Source organism: Saccopteryx leptura, chromosome 1, assembly GCF_036850995.1.
Source record: "Saccopteryx leptura isolate mSacLep1 chromosome 1, mSacLep1_pri_phased_curated, whole genome shotgun sequence".
Taxonomy (NCBI): Eukaryota; Metazoa; Chordata; class Mammalia; order Chiroptera; family Emballonuridae; genus Saccopteryx; species Saccopteryx leptura.
Window position 1 is genome coordinate 355351402 of NC_089503.1, and position 25520 is coordinate 355376921.

Sequence of the window (25520 nt, forward strand, 5' to 3'; positions counted from 1 at the left end):
AGCTAGCTAGAGAGTAAGAGGCCTGCGGCACGCGTTGAGGACTTCTCTGTTGCCCCGGTACCTTTCTGAATGCAAAGCTGTGTTGCCTCAGAACTGGAGCTGCTGAGGGATTCGCGTTGCTAAAGGTTCTGAGTCTTAAGAGCAAGAATAAGGACACCAGAGATTCTGTTTTTTTAAAGCATATGTCACCTATGCTGATGTGAAATATGGAACAGAAGATGGATATACTCCTACAAATAGATTTCTCTGTCTTCCATTTAAATTTATTAAAATTAAATTCTAACATAAAAGTATATAGCAGAACTGGCAGCCTTGAAGGGTTAGGCTAAAAAATGAACAAATGAAGCAAACAGATATCAATCAAAAGAGCTTAAAGATGGGAGAGAAAGCAATGAAGACTGAAAAATGAGAGAGTGGGGGAAAATGTGGCAAATTTTCAGCACCCGAAGGAGGTGAAAATTTGTGTAGTATAATTTATAACCCCACCGTACTGACCAAGTATTCCAACCATTTATAGCTTATAAAGTCCTTTCACATATGAACATGCTAAGTGCCCTATGAGATGGTTAGGTAAGTACAATTTATTATCTCCGTTTTATGATTGAGAAAAACTGAGGATTAGAGATGATAAAAGAACTCGTCCACTTCACCTGTATAGTGAGCACATGAGTAGGGATTCACATTCAGGTCTTCGAACTCCAAACCCTGCATTTTCTCAATGTCTCTCACTAACTGTTAGTGGTACAAATGATACAACTTGCCAACATGCCTGTGATATTTTGCTGATTGTTACTAGAACTCATCAAGAATAACATTAGAGGACACAATCAATCCAAGAATGACAGCAGTGGACAGAGATGCTCTCTAAGCATAAAACAAGGTAATCAGATTAACTTTTAGTGCCAATTATATTTTAAAGGAGAAAAAACAGCAATATGATACTTATTTAAGAGAAATTGTTGGCAATATACATAATTTGTATTGAGTAAAGTAACTTAAAAACCACTCTAATACAGGATAGTTTCTGAGCAACAAGACCATAACAAAGATTAGCCAACTTCTCCACCTCCTATTGCAAAATCTAGTTTACCTTAAAGACATATCTGGCCCTGGAAAATTGGTGGTAGGATGCAAGAACCAGAATGTTCCATTCTATCCAGTTTCAGTCTGTTCTCACCCCTGGTGTACGTGCAGTCTGTGGGAAAGTCTTTCAAAGCACTGAAGTTTATGGAAATCATGACCGACTGACTTGTTATTAAAATGTCCCTCTCAGCTTTCTGCAATGTTATTGTAAGGCATGAGGGTGGTTTGAAATAAATATGAAAATCAACTCAGAAATGTAATTGACTCAGCAGTTTTTCTGCTAAGTTGATAAGCAAAGAAATGCTACCAATGAATTTCAAGTAAGCCAGGGTCATGTTGAAATATTTTATGAAGATATAAATCCCTCTCTTTATATATCCCCCGCTTACCACATAACTTGATACAAATAATCTTTTTGTCAGAGTAGGTAAGAAAAAAATGTCTTCAGTTCTTTTATGTTGTTTCCTTTTCCTAATTTCTCACCTAAAACTCATCTTAGTTTGTATTCTCTCCTCAACTTTCCAATAGAATTCTTCTTGTTGAACTCCAGTTGGTCAATTTCCAAGGCCAGTTTTCTGTCCTCATCTTACTGGACACTCAGAAGCTTTTGAAAGTTAAACATTTCCTCGTTAAAATATGCATCATCTGTCAGCTTTTCTTTTTTCCCCCCTTTATGTGCTGTGGCTCCTTCTCAGGTCTCCTTTGCTGGCTCTTTCTCGTCTCCCTGCCTTCTAACTGTTGAGTTCCCAAGTGCTGTTTTCATAGTCTCTCCTGGATAATGTAATTCATTCCATGGTTTTAAATACCATCTTTTCGGTTTCAAACACCCTCTTTCTTCCTGTTTTTTTTTTTCTGTCACTGAAAAAAAGTTGGCTAATTGGTCCAGTCAGAAACCAAGGAATCACCCTTCTATTCCTTCCTGTCCCTCATCTCACATATCAGATTCATCGGCAAGTACCATCTGTTCTACCTCCACAGCCCATCTCATCCACCCACTCTCTCCGTCTCTACTTGCATCTCTATATAGTCAGAAGCATTCTTATTTATCTCTTGCATGGGTTACTTCAGTAGCCTCCGGACTGTCCTCTGGCTTTCTGGTCCAGCTCCTTTCTTAAAACCATGGGATTCTAATTCTTTCTCTTCCAATCCATCAAAGGGATCAATGGGTGGAGAAATGATACCAGTTCTCATTTGCTTCCATTTGCTTTAGAAGGCCTTGCACAATCTTAGCTCACCACCTGCTATACAGACCTTCTAACCCTATGAGAATATTCCTATTCCAAGCTCTTTCCTGCCTCAGTATCTGCATTTGCAGTTTCCTTGGCCTGGAACGTCCCCTCCCTCTTTACTCATCAGAGGGCTCCCCAGATCACCGCAGTTAAAGAAGTCTCTCCCTCACTATCCACAGTTATTTCTCAGAACAGGACACCGTTTCAGGTTATTCATTTGTTAAAGGTTAATTACCTGCCTCGTCCATACAGCTTGTTCACTACAGGGGCGGGGTCCCCATCTGCTGTGATTGCTTTTATGTCTCTAGCCTGTATCAGAGGCCCTGGCACAGCAGCAGAGATCCACAACGTTATTGGTGAAAGACCGAAGGAGCCGCGCTGTGGCGGGTGAACAGATCCGAAAGAACGTGACTTGTTTGTTTGGGGTTGTTTTTCTTCCTCAGGGATACACTGGAGAATTTGAAGAAGCAGAGGGACTAAAGAAAACCATTATGAATGGGTTAAGTGACAACCAAGAGAATCAAGATGATTTATAGGAAAGCAGGCTTATCACTAATAGAAGAGAAAATTTCCCTGGGATGATTGAAGAGCGAAAAAATGCACGATGGTCTGAGGCCACTCCGAGGTCTGCTTAGTGAGGGTGTGCATCGAGGCGTCGCCACACATCTAAGTCTAGTAGGGTGATGAACACTGATTCAAAGAGAAGACTTCACTGTTTGTGTCCCTGCAGATTAATCTGGACAGGACACCAGGGGATTCACAGTGAGGAATGACTAATAACTGGCAACGTCACTGCCACAGAAAGTTTCCACCACAAAGTGAGCAGTGAACCCACTCGAGGAGAAAGCTTTGATACCAAATCCACTACAACTCTCAGTGAAAATAAAACCTCAGAATAATCAGTGAGTTTTATTTCAGCTAACTTTGTTTGTGTGCCTGCACAAAAGACAGAATTCCCCAACCCAGGAGTAAAATCAAAATGCTAAAGAAGGCCAAGAGTTCCTTCCCCCACAGCTATATGAGAAAAAAAGTTTGTTTTTAAGAAAAAGGTACTTCTGCATAATGGTCAGTTCTGATGGTTTCTGTTAGTCTCCCACTTCTCAAGTGAGCCCATAACATTTTATCTACTACCCTGAATATCAATTTAGAATAGCATTCACTCCTCTTCATAGACATTCAAGACTTAATAGTAATAAAATAACACAACCTTCCACCTAAAGCACTCCTGACAATTTCCAAAAGGTTTTCACGTACATTATCTAATTTGATCCTCACAATAGCCATGAGGTAGTCACCTGTGATAAGATATTAGAGCTAACATATTTTAGCTCTAAAAACCATTATGTTCAGAGTGCTGTCATTGATGTCCAGAGGAAAACTTGGGAATAAAAATTTAGCTTAGAATGGTGACCTGTTCCACCTACTTAAATGGAAAGAGATTATCTGAGTGTAGTTTCAGATCTGTAGCTGTTTATACCTAAATGGACAAAACTGTTGAAAAAATTCATTTTGTAATCTATCTAACTGTTTAGTTATTAAGGATTTCTTTATTAACAATAAAACTTAAGGCAAGATTTGTCAGAAGAATAGCAGAAGCCACTTAATATGTTTACATTTGAGCAAACTGTTTTGTAAGTATTCAAATTATAAAGGAGCTGAAAAGCCAGGTAAGGGACCATGCAGTACCCTAGTGGTTAGCAAGAGAAGAAGAAACTGCCCCCCTTCTCTGACCCTGGGCTGGATGGATAAAGGGAGATGGCCTAGTGACTAACACCCAGGGATTGAGGCACCTGGCAGAAGCTGGGAGCATTCTGGAAGTGCAGCTAGAGAGACACAGGTGCTACCCAAGGCAGAGAGAAAGAAAAAGCAGGGAACACTATCCTGGGATTCTTTCTTCTCCCCAACCTCCAATCTCTCTCCAGTGTCTCCTATTGGCAGTCTTCTTGCTGGCCAGATGCCAAAGAGACAGAAGCCTGTATCAGCCCTGAGTGATACAGAATAAAAGGATGAAGAATAGAGCATTTGCCGAACAGGCTCAGGACATGCATACAAGTAGGGAAGGCATTTGAATGAGGAACTGTTTGCTACCTAGATCTAACAGCTACAAGCTGTTGAACAAATACCAGTGTTCCAATGATTCAAAACAAACACTGACCTATCTTCTTACAATAACTTACCTGTATTTTTTCAAAAAGTAAATAAATAGAACCACAACCCAAGATTTAAACTGTATTTCAGAGTTCTCAAGCCATATGATACATACCTCCTCTTTGCACTCATTTGCTCCACAGCAACTAGTGTGTGTTTGTTTTATGCTATAAACATACCATACTCTCAAAACGTCTTGCTAATTCATTGAAGGTAAATGACAAGTACTGATGACAATTTCATTTTTCTTAACCTTAAGCAAAGCAATTAGAGGACTTCTAGGGCTGGAGCCATTGGGTGAAATACTACCATATTAATACTACCATTATTTCATAATTATGGAAACTATATCTAAAATTTTCAGAATTGCTTAAGAAGTCTGTTTTGGGGATGGATACAGTATGGAAGATGGAAGATAACACGTTATAAGAAAGAAAAGAACAAGGTAATATTAGGCAGGGAGAATCTCTCTTCCATGCCAAGAAACTTCATGCATCCACTGAACTCTCTACACTCAATAGTGGGGCTGTGCTGAACACACCCACCTGGGGGTGGGGCCGTCTCTGCTGGCACTGCCTTCCGGTTGGGGAGACTCTCTTTCTTTGTTTCCTCCTGCTTATTTGAATAGATACTTTCACCCACTCCTTGGCTTTCTTTTTTTCTCTCTCAACCTTTGTTTTCCCTCTTCCTCACTAATACTGCATCCTAGGCTACAATTGGTAGCTTTTGCCTCCTCTCTTTCTCACCCACACTCCACCACTTCCCACCCAGTGGTGGGATTCAAATAATTTAACAATCGGTTCTCTGCCCTAATGAGAGTTTTAAGTACAAAAAAAGATATACTGAAAGGTAGTTTATTATTTCGTTCATTGAATACTTAAATAAGAACAATAAAAGAAGTACAGAAAACTAGATTATAAGAGTTATAAAATATTAATGAAGAATATTAAATAATATCTGACAAAAAAAACTGTTATTTAAGATATTCCCATATTGCTTCTTGATTGGCATCCTCACTTGCCATTTTTTCACCTATGGATGGAATGAACATTACTACAGGCACTTAGAATATGCTGTTGCACAAGTGAATGTTAAAAAAAAGAGTAAGGAATGTCAAAGTGTGATTTCCAAATCACAAGCCGCCCACCTTAGACAGAACTCTGATTACAAGTGCCATTTTAACAACCGCTTGGCCGAATTCAACAAAAAAATCAGGTATCGGTTCTGCTGAACCGGTGTAAACTGGCTGAGTCCCCACCATTGTTTCCACCTTGGCAATTTGTGAACACCACTTCTCTGGAGGAAATACCCTGAATTAATAAGAACATCTTTTCATTATATCCTTGGGAAGATCCTACCACCTGTCCCCTCCCCTCCCCCAGCCCCCCAGGCTGGCCACTCCTGTGGCTGCAGCCTCCCTTCTCACTCAGAGGGGAGAAGACTCAAAGTGTCCAATGGTTTAGGCCTCCTGTCACCCACACACTTACCCACCTTCACCTTCACTTTGTGTCCTAAGTCTCAGGTCACCTCCTAGCTACTGTTAAGTCCCACTCCCCATGAGGATACTCCAGTCATCTTTCTGCTTTTTCTCTATTGCAGAAGATCATCTTCCCCACCGGTTGGTCCTGCACATTCAGTCTAGCCGACTTGACAACGATTGACAGTGTGTCTCTGTTCACTGAGAAAGCCATACCAAACTTTATTATGGGCCACAGTCCTCTCTCCAAAACCTGCTAGTTATATACTCCTACACTTGATCCATTTTGTATCTTTATACCCTGTAAGAGCACATGTCTATCAAATGTTACAATGAACTTCAAAGTTACTCTCATGCTAATGTTCAGGCACTTTGCTCTCTCTCTGGACAGCATATAGTTGATCAGAACAGAAAGACTCCATTCCCAGATTTGCTATGCACTTGCTCTGTAACCTTGAACAAATGACTTTACTTCAAGGATTGTGACAACTTATCCATTGTACAGAAGCATTGTGAAGATTGATTCATGGTTTTAAGGTGCTTTGAGGCGCTTCTAACGAAGGATGCTATATAAATGCTAATTTTTATTATTCATTCCCACATCTGTATATTCTCTTCCAGCTACCTGTTTCATAAAATGGTCAACATAAGTAATTATTAACTATTAAACTCTTTCGAAGAATGAAAATGAGGAACTAAGTTTTCATTCTGAATCCTGATTATTTTTCCTTTTCAAGATATAAGCCTTGTGATCTCTAAGTCATTTAAATGCAGCCCTTTTGACTGAATCACAGCTCTATATGATGCTTATACTTAACAATAAGCATGTAGAGATTTTGAAAAATTACAACTGAACAAACAGCATTTGGAAATAAAGTCTATTGTTCAAGCACACACAACCTGTACAGTATCAAACCCAGAAAGATTTGTAGGCTTTTAGATGTAAAATATTTTCATAACAAGCAATATAGATAATGTCATTCCATTCTCACCCTTTTACCACATCCAAAGAGCCAGTCTATATAGGAGACTCCACTGGGTCATGATTTTTTCAGTAGTGCATTTGAATTATGATTATTTATGATATTATGTTATGATATGCATACTCACTGAAAACACCTTTTTAAAACTTTCATGATTTTGTGTAAATATTATGTAATTTGGTTATGTGGTCATTGCTGGAGCAGACCAGCGAGGCTCTGGGATATGCAAGTCAGAAACACAGAAACAGTAGCTCTTTTGCTATTGAGAGTGACAGAATGCTTTTGCTGGAGGGTGCTCCAGCCACTGGGGAGTGAACCTGGCCTCGCTACCCCTGGGCCTTTGATTTTGAAGGATGCTTCTCCTCAGAAATCCTATTCCATTTAATATTGATCTAGAATTTAGGGATTTGTTTTAAATCCACCGATGTTCTCATTTTGGTCTAGAATTTACTTGATCCAGTTTGGAAAAACCTCAAAATATCACCACTCACCAAGTTACTCTAGCCTCTCGGGATGTCTCTTTGTTTCGACCTAGCAGAAGACATGACTGTGGGGGTGATGGAAGAGACAGCTGCCTCTGGCACTTTGGAACACCAGAGATAGCATTCTGAGCATACTTCTGATGGAAAGGGTAGGTAACATTCTAGTTTCTTTCTCTAGATAATGTCTTATAAAATAAGCTCATATTAAAGCAATTGGTAATCCATTTAAAGAATGCATGTATTACATTTATACTGAGCACACGCAAATGTATCAGCAGTGACTTTATAGCAAAACTTCAAGGAAAGGGATATAAAAGTCACATATAAAACAGTAACAGGATGCATGTCAAAAGAAAATAAGACATTATAGTCTTTAGCTCTTGCTTGATTAATTATAATACAACATAAATGATTTTGATAGCTGTTGATTGTTCTCTACTTACTTTATGAGTAGAAAAGAAAACAAGAGGAGTTTGCTTTTTCTCAAAAGCCCTGTAGTTGGACCTCTGAGTCCCAACTCTTAGCCTGTTCAATTTATATCCCTCCTGAGAGGTCACAACTAAAGTTACAAAATTTCAGTTGTACATTATCTGTAAGAGCAAAACATTTACCCTGAGAGATATTGATCTAACATAATCATAGTTTATAACCTGTGGAATGGTAGACTTTATAGTCACATTTCAATTTCGTTATTTTTAACAGTTGACCTCACAGAAAATCCAGGTCTTGTTTTAAGTTTGTAGTTCCAACCAGAAATGTCTTTAACCACCCAAAGACCTGTAGTACCTGAGAAATGTCAAGAGGATCTTCTGGGTTTTATTCTTTATGAGTGCTCTACTTGCTTTATGAAGAATTATGACTTCAAGGTATCCTTTTAATTATAGAGGATTTCTTTTTTAAAACATGACCTTGAGAGAGAGGGTTCTGATGCACTACTGGAAAAAACATACATCCAGAATATTCTAGGCCCAACGTGCCAAAAATTCTTACTGATACATAACCGCAAAAGCTAATGGGACTCTTTCCCCTCAGTCCAGTACCACATGAACCAATCTCTCATTCTCTCTATATTCCAAATGCCAAGACAAGTTCATTCTGTTGCTTACCTCTAAAGAACTCATTGATATGGTTGATCCAGTTTCACTTCTTGATAGTCCTGCATTATCATCTAACTCAGTGGCCATGAAATTCTTCACAGCTGTGCGGGGCTCAAATGGTAAATTCTGCATATGTTCCTGGGGTGCGAGATGTTGATCTAAGTTCATACTGAACTGGTCCATAACAGGGGGATTCATGTTGAATTCAGGATTTACTTTGTAGTGCAATAGCCTTTCATGTGGCAACGTTTCCATGCCAATATTCATTTTGCTCTCCTCTTTCATTGATGGCTGGGTATTTACAGAACTTCTGGGCATCACAATATAGTCACTCTCCATCATTCTTTCTTGAGGATGGACTATGTCCATATCAGCCCCTCTCAAATTATCATCTGTACACAAGTACACAGTTCTCCGCAATTCACTGTTCTCTTTTTTCAGACATTGATTACCCAGCTCATTCATACTCATTGGCATGTGTAGACCTGTGGGCTGCTGGATAATGACTTTAGAAATGACATTTCCAGGCAAAGTTGAATAGCTTAGTTCTTCAGGGTTTGATCCCTTTTCTTCTTCATCATCATTTAAAGAAATCCTAGAGAGCGTCCCTGTTATTGTTGCTGCTCGGCAAGGCCCGATATCCTTATGAAGAACTGTGAATTCAAACATGAAAGTTCATAACAAAGTTAATGTTTCCTTACTTTTCATTATGGCATTCTGTTCTCTTTTTACTAAACAATATCCTTAATAAAATAAAGAATTAATATTTTTAAAATTACATATCTACTGCTTGTGCATGGTCTAGATTGCTCAATTGCATGTTATTGATTCTGATACACTCTCATAGATCTCAGGTAGCTCACAGGTAAAATACATCTGAAAGTTGATTAATGGACTTTCAAAGATCTCAGTCACCTATTCTTAAACAGCTCTGAGTCATTTTTTTCAGGGGAAAGGCAGATTACCATAGAAGTTTTCTCCATCAATCTACTGCGTAGGGTTTTATGACATTATGGATATATTTCACATGAATTTGACATTTTTGTAAAGGATTTTCCCCTAAAGTATTCTATAAGTTATAATCATTAAAATACTTCTTGAAAGAGATAATCAAGAATTCATTCTACTGCATCAGAAATCCCTCCAAAAATTATGTATGTTAAAAATTAAGGGTCATTTTTATCTATGAAGTCCATATGGTCAAAGTAGAAGCAGGGTTCAAAAGTGTTTATCATCTTCAATTGCATTAGGAAAAGAAATTTTTTTTTCAAGATTAGTCCATATGCTAGAATGCTCTTGAGGGAGTACTAACACTGCCAATTGAGTTCAAGCAAAACAAATCAAAACTGTCTAAGCTTCTGCAACCTCCATCCCATTTTAAAGCTGAAAGATAATGACTTAAAAAAAATTTTTTTAAAGCATGATACCTTATAGTAAGAGAGGGTTCAAGACAAAAAGCAAACCAAACAAAAATAAACCAATCAACAAAAGAGTTCACAATTCTTTATTAAAATATATCTTTATGTTTACTAGCTCTCTATAAAAGAGAAAGCTATATTTTATGCATAATAGAGGCAGAATGACTCAAACCAGGCTTAGCTGTGAAAAACTTTCAAATGTGAGGTATAAAAGAATGAAATTCTGAAGAAATATTCTTGGTAATTTTGGTACTGAAAGCACACAGAATGACACTGAGTGCAATTTGGCTCAACATTTACACCTAACGCAACCCTAGCTACAAAGCAGAGCAGTGGCCATTGAAACTTTCATTAGGCATAGAAAATTGTAAAATACCTGGTTTATTGTCTCTGCTTGACCAGTTTCAGATATGTTAAATTTTATCTATTATTATCTAATTATCAAATAGCATAATTATTGTGCATTAAAGCAGAGGTTGAAAAATAGACTACAGATGTGTTTCCCTATTACAAAGAAGAGAAGCCTTGAAATTATTTCAAAACACACATCATATTGTAAGTATCTTTTATCTATAAAAACACTAAATTTAATTATTGGATTAGGTCTCTTTACTTTAGACATGGAAAATCATATTAAATCTACATTTTCTTTTTCTTTTCTTTTTTTTAGTGAGAGGAGGGGAAATAGTGAGACAGACTTGCAAATGCACAGCAACTGAGATTCACCCAGCACCACCCCTGTCTGGGGCTGATGCTAGAACCAGCTGAGCTATCCTCAGTGCCTGAGGCCAATAAGTGAACCAATCAAGCCACTGGTTGTGAAAAGAGAAGACAGAGAGAAGTGGGAGAGGGCAGGGGAGAGAAGCAGATGTTCAGTTCTCTTGTGTGCCCTGACTGGGAATTAACCTGGGACATCCATACGCTGGGTTGACACTCCGTCCACTGAATCAACCAGCCAGGACCAACATGTTTTTTTATTAATCCAGTTTGGTTGTGACTTTTGTATTAGAATAATTTGATTTAAAAGAGTTATTTCTAAACCGCTTAAAATAATAAACTGGTGATAAATTGTGGTTTCTAGGAACAATCTACACGAAAATATTAAAGGGCAAAGTATGCTAATAGAATTAATGATATTTTAAGTAAAATACTTTTAAAAAATCTCCATAGTTAAGGAAGAATACTTTTAATTTTTTTTTTAAAGCTAGACAGAGAAAAAGAGGTACAGACAGGAACAGCCAGACAGGAAGGGAAAGAGATGAGAAGCATCAACTCATAGTTGTGGCACCTTAGTTGTTCATTGATTGCTTCCTCATATGTGCCTTTACCAGGGGGCTCCAGCCAAACCAGTGACCCCTTGTTCAAGCCAGTGATCTTGGGCTCAAGTCAGAAACCTTGGGCTTCAAGCCAGCAAACTTTGGGCTCAACATGGTAAGCCTAATCTCAAGCCAGATAAGCCTGAGCTCAGGCCTGTGACATTGGGGCTTCGAACCTGGGTCATCAGTGTTCCAAGTTGACATTCTATCCACTGCACCACCACCTGGTCAGGTTTAATCCTTAACTGTATATAAAACTGAATTCAAAATTTATAGCAGTGAAATTTAAAGGCAGGTTATAAGAACCTACCATATTACATTAAGAACATATAATTTTATACTTTAAGAATACGTTATAAAGAAAATCTTAATACTGAATATTGGTTTCATAATGTGCATTTGTATAAGATTCATTCAGTTTTGTATAAATGTAATATGACTTATAGTCATCACATTTTTATCAAATTATCGTCATGTTTATTGAAAATTTGTGTTATCTTAAATATTTGGGGAAAGGTAATTCTCATAAAGTAGGGTCTACTTTATATAGAATAAATGTCAGCTTCTTAGACTTGCTTAAAATGGATATCCAAAATTTGAATATACACATAAAAAAATCTCTACCACCAACAAACATCATTTTGAAGTGATGGTACTTTGGAGAGAAATTATTCAAGTTGTAAAAGGCAAAATGCAGACAAAACCAAATGCACCTGAATATCTTACACAATCAGATGTATACTCCACCCTTTTGGGAAAGTGAATTTCAACAAAACTTAGAGAAAGAGTATTCAGAGTCCATGAGTTAGACTTTAAAAGTGAATATATCACTTGAACAGAAATCTCTAGAAAAACTCAGCAAGTTCCTGATGAGCTCAGCTAAAATGGGCACAGACAGCTAAAAACATTTAAAACAATATTTTCTATTGAATTAATGGTACAGGTTTATATTAGGAATACTAAATTTCAGAATTACGTGAATTGTGGAAAAAGGAGATAATTTAACGAGAACAGAATGAATACTTAAGAAGTGAGACCCACAGCTCGTTAAGATGGGTTAATACAGCGGTTCTCTACTGCTAGTTAAAATACATCAGAATTACCTGGCTGGAAGATAAATACTCTACCCAGGCCCACAGTAGGTCTGGGGCAGGACTTGAAAGTTTCCATTTCTAACAAGTTCCCAGGTGATGCTAACACTGCTGTTCAGGGGACCACACTTTGATTACCACTGTTTTAATGTTAATAGCTGATAAAGGAAGACTAGACAGTTCTTATTTTGCCTCTCTGTCAAGGAGAACTGTAAACAATACACCAAAAGAAGTAGAAAGGAAACTAAATTGAAGGTAGGTAAAAAGGAGTTAAATAAATACCTAATTATCTTAAACAAATTCAGGCTTCCAGACTCAGGCAAACCACATTCCACCTTGGGACACAAATGTGAAACCTGGCACCGTGACTAGTGCTCTTCGAGAAATTATGGAAAGTGGATGAAGCAAGGGAAAAAAGTTTAATCAATTTTCCAAGAAGGGACAAGGTCAACTTTGGAAACCAAACATGGTGTCTTAGCAATATTTTGTTAGATATTAAACAGGACAGAGTGATTCCTGAGACCCTACACAGGTCCACTATGAGTTACCAAATAATGATAGTTATTTTACTGCTCTGTTATGACTATATTCTACATAGAGTGTTTTGATTGGTTTTGGGAATGAAACTGTGAGAGTAGTCTCTCATATTCTTGTGATTATGACAATTCTTTAAACATCTCTGCATAGATGTTTAAAGGCTATGAGTTTAATCTGAAAACTACACGTAGAAGTAGTATGAATGTGGTGGGTGGCTGGGGAATGAAGAATTAGAAGGTATGCTAATCAAACTTTCAATGGCTTAACAATTTTTTTTGTTTGTTTTATTTATTCATTTTTAGAGAGAGAGAGAGAGAGAAAGGGGGAAGGAGCAGGAAGCATTAACTCCTATGTGTGCCTTGACCAGGCAAACCCAAGATTTCAAACTGGTGACCTCAGCATTCTAGGTCGATGCTTTATCCACTGCACCATCACAGGTCAGGCCTAATGATTTCAAATAAATAGAAAGCTAACCTGAAACTGGTAAGATAACAGCAATTAGAGATAAATGCAAAGGACAGATTTTTCTTCAAGGGGGAGGTACAAAACAACAAAATGAACAGAACCATGATATAATCTTAGACTTGGAAAACACTGACAGCTACTACAAAAACTTTCAATAATTTTAGATGACAACTAGTTGTTTGTTACTAGTATAGTATGAGCTGCTATGTAATCAGATGCAAATTCAGAGCAGTAGTGTAATTGAAGAGCCTACTGTGATAAAGGCTGGTTACATATGTATACATCTGGGTACCATAATTTAAAATTATTAACAAATTGGAGGCTACTCGGGACACCATGTCTTCCTGGGAAAATGCTGTGAGGAATGTATAGAGCATTGGACTGTGACGTGGAGGACCCAGGTTTGAAACCTTGAGGTTGCCGGTTTGAGCACGAGCTCATGTGGTTTGAGCAAGGCTCACCAGCTTGAGCCAAAGGTCACTATGCTGTGAGGAATGAATGAGGAAACACTGTTTAGCTTGGACCAAAAAAAACCAACAACAACAAAAAAAAAACCCCAAAAAACTTGGATTGGGCTTAGTGATAATTGCTCTCAGAACCTGGGATATTTTGATGAAATAGTGATCCATTCTTGTTCTACATGCTAATTAATTAAAGGTAGAATAAGGTATATTTTTGTCTCAATATAAAGAAGCAATTCGACAACTGGAATCATCCAAAAAATGAAATCTAGTTTTCTTTTTAAAACCTTGAGTCACCCACTCTTGGTGAGAGTTTAGCCACAGGCAGGAGGACAACCATCAGGGGCAATGTCAATGGGACACTAATAATGTAAGACAGGGTGTGCTGAATGGTTTCTTCTTGTTTCCTCTAAAAACAGAACAACAAAGGCTATGATACACATACATACAGTGTTGTTCATCCTAAACCAGCGAATAGTCCATAGATGATGAAACTGAGGCACAGAGAGTCTAGACTGATGGGCGTTACACCTGACAACCAGTATTCAGTGGAATGGGAAGGCTTATGCATTCAACTTAATGCTTTTCTGCTGTCATGGTGCTCTCAATGAACCATTTATAGTTTCTCATCTCTCTCTCTCTCTCTTTTCCTCTCTCATTTCTTCCACACACCCCATTCTGCTATTTACAGTACACTATTTCTATTTGAAAGAGTCTATTTGTAAATAGAAATCCAAATATTTTATTCACCACATAAATGTGTTGCACAAATGACAGCATTTTCATTAAAATTAAAATCCAGGAAAATGATTTAACATCTCTAATGATTAGTTTCAAAATCCAAATATTCTTACCTGACCGACAAGCAATGTCTACATCCTTTTCAAAGTCTGTCTGTAACAAGAAATAATAAAGCAAAGAATCATCATTTAATAAGGACTTCGGGTAACTTTTAATAACCAGATTATCTGAAGTTTACAGTTATCTGACTAGGCAGTCCCAGGTTACTGTGTTGTAGGAAGGAGTTTTCTCAAGAAATAATTAAATTGTTTCCAAGAGTATTTCCTAGAGACCAAATGTTGAATAAAATCAATGGAAACATGACACACAATTTTGAAAAAGCAACACAATACCTATCTTCAAGGACAAAATTAAACCAGTGGTCCCCAACCCCCGGGCCACAGACTAGTACCGGTCTGTGGGCCATTTGGTACCGGTCCACAGAGAAAGAATAAATAACTTACATTATTTCTGTTTTATTTATATTTAAGTCTGAACGATGTTTTATTTTTAAAAAATGACCAGATTCCCTCTGTTACATTTGATTAAGACTCACTCTTGATACTTGTCTCATAAGTTTGACAATTATATTTAAAAATACCACAGTTTTTACGCCGGTCGCATAATTTTATTCTGTGCATTTATCTGTCCCACCCTAAAGGCCAGTCCATGAAAATATTTTCTGACATTAAACCGGTCTGTGGCCCAAAAAAGGTTGGGGACCACTGCCTTAAACCATAGTGAAAATATGAAAATGAACACTATTATGAGTATACTTCAATAAATGTCTTTGTTATTTTTTAAGCATTCACTTTGTGTATGTGTGTGTGTGTGTGTGTGTGTATTGTTTGCAATATAGTATATTATAATACAGCTCTGTCAAACCACTCTCTTCTAATAATCCATTTCCACTCAAATGTGACCAAAGGCTTTCAGGCTTAGGAATTAAAATTAAAGATGAAGCAATACTAATCTGGCCTAGAAGCTGCTACAGTTTAGTTTCCATCTTCATATTTTCCCTAAACTTTTATTTTAAATAAATGAGTTTATTTTTGTCATTGTAAAATTAAAGTATATCATCTTAATCAATATTTTAAATTCCAGATATTAGTATTTATTTTGTTTTCATAAGGAATCACTGATCCCTTCTCAAGTCTTACTGAAACTTACTAGTATATCATTTGGACTATTTTTACATTGCCTAATCAAAAAAACATTAATAAATCAACTATAAGAACTATGATTTCACACATATGTGGGAAAAATAAAAAAACCAAACTCATAGACACAACGTTCTGGTGTTCAGCAGAGGGGGCGGGGGATGTTGGGGAGGGGGAGGAGGTAAAGGGGCTCACGTATATGGGGACGGAAGAGGACTGACTTCGGGTGGTGAACACACTGGAGTATACATGTTGTATTATAAAGCTGTACACCTGAAACTGATGTGTTTTTAACTAATGTTATCCCAATAGATTTCACTTAAAATACATATTATAAAGCAACTCTCTTGATTTTAATGAAATAGTTTAAAAATTATCTCATTTCTAAAATATACCAGAGTGGTTATGTCTAAAGTACTCCTTAATTCCCAAAACAGCCAGAGCTCATGTACAGTAACTGACTGTTCCTGGAAGCCTGACTGCCCTTTAGAGTTTAGGGCAGTAGCTCTCCTGGGAGGCTGCACACGGGAGCCACCAATGCCTGGGTCCCAAACCAGAGGCTCTGACCTCACTGGTCTGAGTGAGGGTTCTAACGTGCAACCACAGCTGAGAACCACTGCGTTAAGACTAGAAGCACAGGTCCATCGTTTTGATCTGTAAACAAATATAACCCTTTGGAGACATTGTTATCCTAATTCCCTGAAAGGATGAGAATTCTCTCTAGTGCTGCTGAGAAGCCCCATACTTGATATACCACAGAGCCAGCAACGGATCCTGGACACCTACACAATCCAGATAGAATAGTTCCTTGGTACTCAAGTTCTAAGCCTGTTAATAAACTAAAGCCAAAGTCACTCAAAATGGGACGCTGACACTATTTTACTAATAAGAATATCTGTTTATTCCTTTGAGAAATCACAACTCTATCGACAATTAGAAGGAAAATAGAAGCCATGCTCACCATGATTTGAGCATGCCCATTAGGAAAAGAACTTGAAGAATCAGCATTGATGGGATCCTGGCAGTTTCTTAGTCGGCATCTAAATGCATCCTGAACCTGTGGGTAAAAACATGACAAATGTTAATTTTCTTCTTCGAAATGATCAGATAATGTCTATATTGGCAATCAACAAAGAAAGAGATTATCATTGCTATTATAATCTAATATCCATTTTGTTTACTTCCTAATACAAATACTGGTGTACCTCGACTTTGCTCTAGGCGGGGTGCCTTTATCACTTGCCGTAATCTATAGAGGGAGGTGTTGGGATGGCTATGTCTGGCACAACACTAATAATTCTCACCAGAGGGCAGATTTATTTCCACTGTTACAAAGGATGTGTGTGTCTTCCAAAGGGGATTTACTATTTGGTATGGCATAATCATTGTAACAGCTTTGCACATTGTGAAAAATGAGATTACTCGACGATCTTTTGAATAAAATCGATTTGGGATTTTACTTTGATGTCTCACATAAGGAATCCTATTGGTGAGACACTCTTGTCTCCCTTCAAGTACTGTATGCCCTGATGTAAAAACAAAACACAGTAAGACAAAAAGATAACAAAAACACTCTGTTTCTGGTTGATTGTCTTAGGGGAAAAAAAAGGTCACTTGGCAAAGCCAAACTTCCATAATATCCATTCACAACTGGATACTAAGCAAAGAACAAAGTTATCACAAGGAAATTCAAAGAACATTATACCTTTTATTAAACAAGTGAATGAACGGGAATAGATGAATAACAAACATAGGATCCATAATTATTCTGATCACGTGATGCCTCCGCACCAGGGTGTCCTTTCCACTGCCTGTGGCTCATTAAGCTCTTAACAAGCTGTTGATAGACATCATCACAAGTAGTTTTTTTCCCAGTCAATGGCAAAGTCATTTTACTAATATTTTGTTTTCTGGACTTCACATCATTGAAATTCTCCTTCATGTTCGTCATAATCTGTTTTATTGGATTAAAATACAAAGCATGGATGCAGTGGCATTTCCCCTATTCTGCTGAATGTAGAGACTGCCATGGTAAACCACCTAATGATCTTTATTTTTCAAAAGCACAGCCTGGCCAGGCAGGCAGTGGTGCAGTGGACAGAGCATCGGCCTGGTATGCAAATGAACCAAGTTCAAAACTCCAAGATCGCTTGCTTGAACGGGGGCTCATCAGCTTGAGTGCAGGGTAGCTATCATGAGCATGGGATCATAGACATGACTCCATGGTCACTGGCTTGAGCCCAAAGGTCGCTGGCTTGAGCAAGGGGTCACTGCCCAGGTGGGATTTCTCCCCCTCCTGCCGCTCCCCCATCAAGGCATATATGAGAAAGCAACCAATGAACAACTAAAGTGCCACCACAAAGGATTGATGCTTCTCATCTCTCTCCCTTCCTTATGTCTGTCTTTGTCTGTCCTTCTCACTGTCTATGCCTCTGTCTCTCTCTTGCTAAAAAAAACTCCAAAAAACAAACAAACAAAAAAGAACAAAAAAACCCAATCCAGATATAAAATATCCTGCCACCGTTTCATTACAAGCTGTACACAGTATATGTGCTTGGCAGAAAAAATCAGAGCCTATTAAGTTGTTTTCAGCTCCTCTCACCTATATCATAAGTCATTAGCAGCCTCTTTCTCAAACTGCAAGATTTGAAAAGTGACAAGGAGTTTAGCCAACACCAGAGAGTCCTGGCAAACCGGTTCAATCATGAGACCTTTGTCCACTGGTATATCTCCTCCTCAGGTTCTAGTCCTGGTGATGAGACCATGCTAGGGGTGAATTAAGGGGGAGGGGGGCGGACTCAGTGCTCTCTGATCTCTTTTTCATTCTTTGATTCTAATTTCTAAATCTGGGATTTCCTGGAAAAAAGAATGAAGAGTTGTCTGTCTGATATAAGTGATATATTAATAATCAAAAATTGGTAATGAATCTAGAGTTTACCCAATGACCACTAATTTCTGTTATGCAGAAATTTGCATTGAAGTAACCACTAAGAAAGTATGTTTTTAGAAAAAAAATCCTAAGAACCATTGTCAAAAAATAGGTACATGCTGAATTTTTGTTTGTGCCTTGAGACAACTATTAAAGCAAATTTATAAAGGATGATAAATATCTTAGAAAATGTTGTCTTGCCAGAGCTGTCATGTGAAGATTGTTTCAAATTTATTTCTGAATACCAGCATACATAAAATATAAAGGTGGCACTCGGTAATCCAAACATTAATTTAACTGGTGCTTACTAACCACTCTATTTTCAGACCTTCAGAGTGTAGCTGTCAAGGATATTTTTGTCTCAAAATGAAATATGCAAAAGCAACTTCTGTAAGTTTCTTTTTAAAATCATCTGAGAGCTTGAAGGAAATATTAAGAAATATCTTTTTTCATAAGATAGACACAAAAGAATTAATACCTTAAACTACCAACTCCCAAATATGACAATGGACTAAGGGCATTTTTATACTGGGGAATGATGTAAAACTTCTTGAATCAGTTAATATTATTCAGAAAAAATATATAAAACAGAAAAGCATAAAAGTCCTCTAGTAAATTCAAGGTCATTTTAATGGTCATATAAATGCCATAATTTAAATTTTAAATTCTCTAACACTTTTAGTGCCTCTCTTACTTCTAATTCAAAAAGATTTGCAGGAGCCTGACCAGGTGGTGGTGCAATGAATGGAGTGTCGGACTGGGATGTGAAGGACCCAGGTTCGAGACCCCGAGGTCGCCAGCTTGAGCACAGGCTCATCCGGTTTGAGCAAAGCTCACTAGCTTGGACCCAAGGTTGCTGGCTCGAGCAAGGGGTTACTCAGTCTGCTGTAGCCCCACGGTCAAGGCACATATGAGAGAGCAATCAATGAACAACTAGGGTGTCGCAAACAAAAACTGATGATTGGTGCTTCTCATCTCTCTCCATTCCTGTCTATCTGTTCCTACCTATCCCTCTCTCTGACTCTCTCTCTGTCTTAAAAAAAAAAAAAAAAGATTTGCAGGAGAAATCCTACTTATTCCAAACACTCTGTTTGATTTTTTTTCTTAAAACTGCATTCAAGCAATCTAGATGAATTAGCCTTAAATATTTGTCCAACACTGTCAGGAAAGGGTCCACACTATTTCCTCAGCATGGAAAAGGGTGTTTCAGGCAAAGACAGCACCTGAAAAGTGCATCTGCAGCTATTTGGAAACATTTTGATAATTAATTGGCTTTTCTACAAGAACCTTAATTCCAGACACTGAAAAAGCACAGAAAACAAACAAGAAGAGACAGAGTCTAGATCTGGCCATCCCAGCCTGAAATTAAAACCTATGCCAAGAGTAATATTTACAATGCTGGACAATAATAGTCACGATGTCTTTCTTGTCTTGTGATTAAGGTTGAAGAAAAATAATTGTTAGAAGATGCAAATGTTATTATTTAAGCTCTTTAAGCTGATTTACTATGTGTGGACAGTTAGTCACTTATGTCAGGTAGCAATTTCATTTAAAATTTATTTTTAAATGTTAAAGTATACTATAACTCTGAGTTCCTGCAATAGCATTTTTTGTGGGATATTGATATATTTTTATTAAATTTAACAGAGTGACATTTGTTAATAAAATCATATAGGTTTTGAGTATGCAAGTCTATCACGCATCATCTGTATGCTGTACTGCGTGATCACCACCCCAAGTCACGTCCCTCCATCACCATTTACCCTCCTCTACCCTCTTTTTCTTCCCCCACCCCCTTACCCCCGGCAGTTGTCATCTTTTATCTGTGTCCATGAGTCATAGTCTTGCCCTTTGCTTAATACCTTTATCCTTCTCACCCAGCCCCCTACACCTCCCCTCTGACAGCTGTCAGTCTGTCCTCTGTATGCATGAGTCTGTAAACTTGTTACACTAGGAATGCAATTTTTAAATAGACCTGTCTAGAATAATTACATATTTAACATAAATTATGGCACAGTTAAAATCTAGAGTTCAAAAATCTTCTCTCTTTATAAAACTCTGTGATAGGTCTTCCACCTAAAAAGAATGGGGGGGGAGTAATAAAGATCGACTATGTAGCCTGACCTGTGGTGGCGCAGTGAATAAAGCGTCAACCTGGAACACTGAGGTCGCTGGTTCAAAGCCCTGGGCTTGCCTGGTCAAGGTACATATGGGAACTGATGCTTCCTGCTCCTCCATACTCTCTCTCTCTCTCTCTCTCTCTCTCTCTCTCTCTCTCCCCTTCTCTAAAATGAATAAATAAAATCTTTAAAAAAAAATCTGTATTAAAAAAACAAACAAAAAAAAGATTGACTATGTAAATAGCCTTGAAATATTTAGGAGACTTTCAGGAACTCTGATGTCCTGTTATGAAATGAAAAAAAAAAGAATGGCCAGAAACATCTTCAAAAATAAGGGGAGATGAAAAGAACAAGCTATCAAGGTTGTTTCTGAAAGTACCCAACAGGAGCACCACCCAAGTTATCCCAACTACTTCCTGCTGGGGCTGCTCTGAAAATTCTTGAAAAAGCTATAAACCTTTTTATAGTAGATGGATTCCTGGATGAGACATGAGTTCAAAGAAGTTTGCAGGGGTGTGTCTCGCTCCTGCCTGTCATGTGTCCCGTGGGGAGAGCTGTTCCGTTCAGCTCTGCAGCAGCAAGCTGAGGGCTCTCGGCTGGTCCTGCTCTGAACACAGCTGGGCAGTGTCATTGTCAAAGTCTGTGGCAGATTCAGAGAGCGCTGGGGAAGAGCACGGAGTGCTGTTTGGCAGCCTTGCAGTTTAAAGAAACATCACAGCAAAGAGCTGCGCTGTTGGAAACAGCTCTGCGTTTAGCACTGCGTAGCTCAGACCCTGAATCTACACCTTTGAAGAAGACATTTTTACCTCCAGTAATTCTGAGGATCATGTTAAGCCAAGAAAAAAAAAAAAAAGTCACATTCTTGAAATAATTTGAGATTGTTACTGGAGGTAAAGGGAGTTTCTTATGTGTTATGTATTTTTATTTTCTTCCTGAACCTAATGTCGACTATTGTTTCTCTTGATTTCTGTCTGAACAAATGGCATGGTTCTTTGTGATCACATTAAATTTCCTATAATTTAATCCTTAAATGAAAAAGTAAGATTTTTCTCAATTTCATGGTGCCTTATGCCAATTGATAAAAGCAACTACATTATTAAAATATCACCTCACTTCTCTGGTGCAAATGGTTTGCCATTTGCTATAGACTGAAGGAAAAATATGGACTTCAGTCCCAATTTCAGTCCTAATGACTTTCTATTGGAATCCTCTAACACAGCGATTTTCAACCTTTTTCATCTCATGGCACACAACCTAATTACTGAAATTCTGCAGCATACCATACAAAATGCTTTTTGGCTGACCTGACAAAAAATATATAATTTTGATTCATTCACATGGGATGGCTATTGTGGTAGTGTGTGTGTGTGTGTGTGTGTGTGTGTGTGTGTGTGTGTGTGTTTTCTTTGACAATCTAAGGGAAAAGAGGTCAATGCCCCCCCCCCAAAAAAAATAGGTAGTGCATGTTTTAAATTCTGGCAGCATACTGGTTGAAAATCGCTGCTCTAACACCTAAAGGATCTTTCACTTAACCTCAAAATTGTAGCTTTTTCCTTTTTTGTATCAGTTTTGGGGTCACAGAAGTTTCCCTAGATGACAGTTCACATACATGACCTGAAAGAGGTGACAGTGTTTCCGTAGTGTGCGCGTGTGAACAGGAGAAAAGGGAAGCTCTCGGCCAGCCACCGCCTCCCCGGCCTCCACAGAGGACACTTCACTCCAGCCTCCTGCCATTCACTTCCAGGCAAAAAGTAAACACTTCATTCATGACCTCTTATTTCTTATATTTATTTTAAACCTTTATTCCAGACATATGCAAATTCCTGCCATTAGTCAGCAATGTTGCAAGGCAGAACCCAGGGCTCTGAAGAGAGAAGGGAGGTGGGATCTGCCTGTGCATATGGCCGGGTACTCGGAATTTTGGATGACAGCAGGCCATGGTGGCACGCTACCTGGCAGCTGGCCGGAGTTTGCCAATCTCTGCTACAGACTCTGTGTCTGTTTTTTCACTGATTATATGTTCTTGTTAGGCTCTTAAAGCTTTGTATGGATTTAGAGTACTATATATATAGATTATGACTGATGTAAATATTCATGATATAATTGCCATAATGCTCAAGTCAGGAAAACCCACTCTGGAAAGAGGGGAAGGATTTATCACATATAAGACACTCCCAGGTATAAGACACACTTTAATTTGGGGGCCCGAAATTGGGAAAAAAATATATTACATAAAGTTATTGAACTCAAGCTTTATTCCTCATAAACTCATACAACTCCTCATCACTGTCAGAACTCCCATCCATTATTAGCTTGTCCTCATCTGTGTCTGATGGCGAATCACTGTCCTCAACAATGAGTGCAAAAACAAGCGTGAAAAAGCAGGAAATGCAAGTAAAAAAAATCTACAATCACTGAATCAGATGCACTCAGTTTTTAGACCCCAAATTTTTTGAAAAAAAGATGTATCTTAAACATGGGAAAATATGGTATATTCCCCTGCCTAAGAAATGAGATGCCTGTTGGGCAAGGGGTGGTTGGCGATTTCTTGGAAATGTATACAGGAACATAAGCATATTGGCCTCGTTTGTGTCCTGTCTATGTTCCTATTTAAGGGTGGGCAGTCTTTGTGCTCCCTAATCTCTGTTCTGATGAAATCCAGCTTTATTGTGGTAACTAGAGCCATTCTCCTGTTTGCAGATACGCATCCTATTTTATTAAAAACAAAACAACAGAAATCTTTAAACCCTTTTAAATCTTTAAACCTGCATTTCTTTTTGACCCTTCAATCCAGCCTGAAAAAGATAAAGCTCTTAGCAACCCACTCCATTCTCCTTTAAACCCTCATCCATACCCAACTTTCTTCTGAGCAAGCTAAAATTGTTAGGATAAGTAACATAACTCTCCCACCTGGGAGCCACTCATTCTTTAAAATCTATTGAACTTTCTTCATGATATCACCGACAATGGTTCTCACTATGGCAACTAAATACCCCAAACATGAAAGCTCTAGTCTAAAACATTGCTTAATCAATACTCTAATGTCATCAGTATTGTCTTTCTTTTAGTGCTGCAGTTGAAACCTTTAAAAAAAGAGTTACTGTGTCCAGGATAATATCACCTGCTTTTTGTCTTCAGGTGCTCCCGGTGGTACCAGAGAAGAATCAACGCTACTATTTACCACAAACTCCATTCTATGGAAACCATATATCCAATAACCACTCTTCATCTTCCTGTACTTGAAACCTCCACTTCCTTGATCCTCCAACAACATTCCCCCCTCCCCAGGACTCATTCCATTTTGAAGTGTCCTGTCATCTACTCCCTCATCCTCAGAGACTGACTGAAAGCCCCACCCGCCCCTCACGAAGGGATAAACCCTTCCATTGTAATGAGTCATACCTATGTAAATAGTCAAGCATGGGCATTCCCGTGATTCTCCATCAGAACTGTATTCTTTGCACTATGACCTCTTTTCAAATTGCTATCTAGTTATTTCACCACTATTGGCTTCATTTATTTTTCTAAAATGTTTTATTTGGCGAGAATATTAGTTTTAGATAGGATAAGTAAGGGTGCTTGACCGTTTTATAATTTGCTGTCATGTGTTTATAAATTATTTTATTTATCTATACTCTTTATGGAAATAAGAAAAAAGGGGAAAAAAGAAAAGGTAGAGGCAAGTGAGAGAAAGAAAAATCTGTTCATGTTTATTTTAAGCATATTGCTACAAAATTTCTCCTGGGTTTGGATGGAGATTCACGGACCCCATCTTGTGCAGCTTGGACCTCCTGCCAGAGCGGGGAAGGAGAAAAGAGGAGCTTGACTCTGCTTCTGATGCTACACAAGGTCCTCAAAGACCGATACTACAATATTACCCATTAAGCACTTTCCTTTTCTCCTTCCATTGAGTGAAAGGGTTTATTGTCGTTTATTTTGTATCACAATCTTGTTATTTTCCCCCATCTGACATCAAGCTGTACGATTGTGTTAAAGCCAGACACAGCCAGAGACAGGAGAGATGAGAAGAATGTGCAGGCACCAAGAAAGTGGTTTCCTAGCAACAGTAACTAGTTCAAAGATTTCCTAACTCTTGTGTAGTATGCATTTTCATAGCAATGTGGAGAATAGTAAATAGTAAATGCCTTTACATGCTTAATGCAAATGAACTCTAATCAAGAAATAACTGATCAATGGAGGAAAGCATCTATGTTTGTTCTGTAAGATTTTGTCTTATGACACATATTAGCCCGCGGTCTAGGTATTACTGAAAGTAATGTGTTGTGATAAATCAGATGGTTGAATTATTAAAAAATGCTTACTGCCTCTTTTTGTTTTAGCTTTTGTCAGAGGCATTTACCAAAGCAATTTAAAAGAGAAAGGTATTCTAGAAAAAGAGATTGTATTTTCAAATATACAAATTTTGTGAAATTTAAATAATAACATATCAGCTTTGGAGGTCACAACCAATTGCTATGCAAATAATTAATTTGCCTTTTTCTTAAGAGTAATATAATTGTGTTCATAGTACCAGAGCGAATCTCCCTTCCCTCTTGACTTGAAATAATTTTGGTTCTAAAATGGACCCACTAAGAGCAAAAGCACTTTTAAAATAAATTAAGCCCTAAGCATGTCACATTTAAGATGACACTGTTATAGCATCTCATTTCTTTTCTCCTTCTTAAACTGCAAAGCTATATTCCTCCCCTGTGTCCATCCACCTCCTTTGCAGGAAGATTGCAAA

The 25520-nt window shown here is 38.0% G+C and overlaps 1 protein-coding gene across 3 annotated transcripts in view; it reads right to left on the minus strand.

Moving 5' to 3' along the window:
* Positions 1-25520, minus strand: part of ADGRB3 (adhesion G protein-coupled receptor B3) — a 796575-nt gene that overhangs the window by 18225 nt on the left and 752830 nt on the right. For all 3 annotated transcript variants that reach the window (XM_066359103.1, XM_066359102.1, XM_066359101.1), the window contains 3 exons: positions 16689-16784; positions 14642-14681; positions 8509-9152 (listed from right to left, as the gene is read on the minus strand). In XM_066359103.1, the coding sequence (XP_066215200.1) occupies positions 8509-9152; positions 14642-14681; positions 16689-16784 (780 nt within the window). The remainder of the gene's footprint in view (positions 1-8508; positions 9153-14641; positions 14682-16688; positions 16785-25520) is intronic.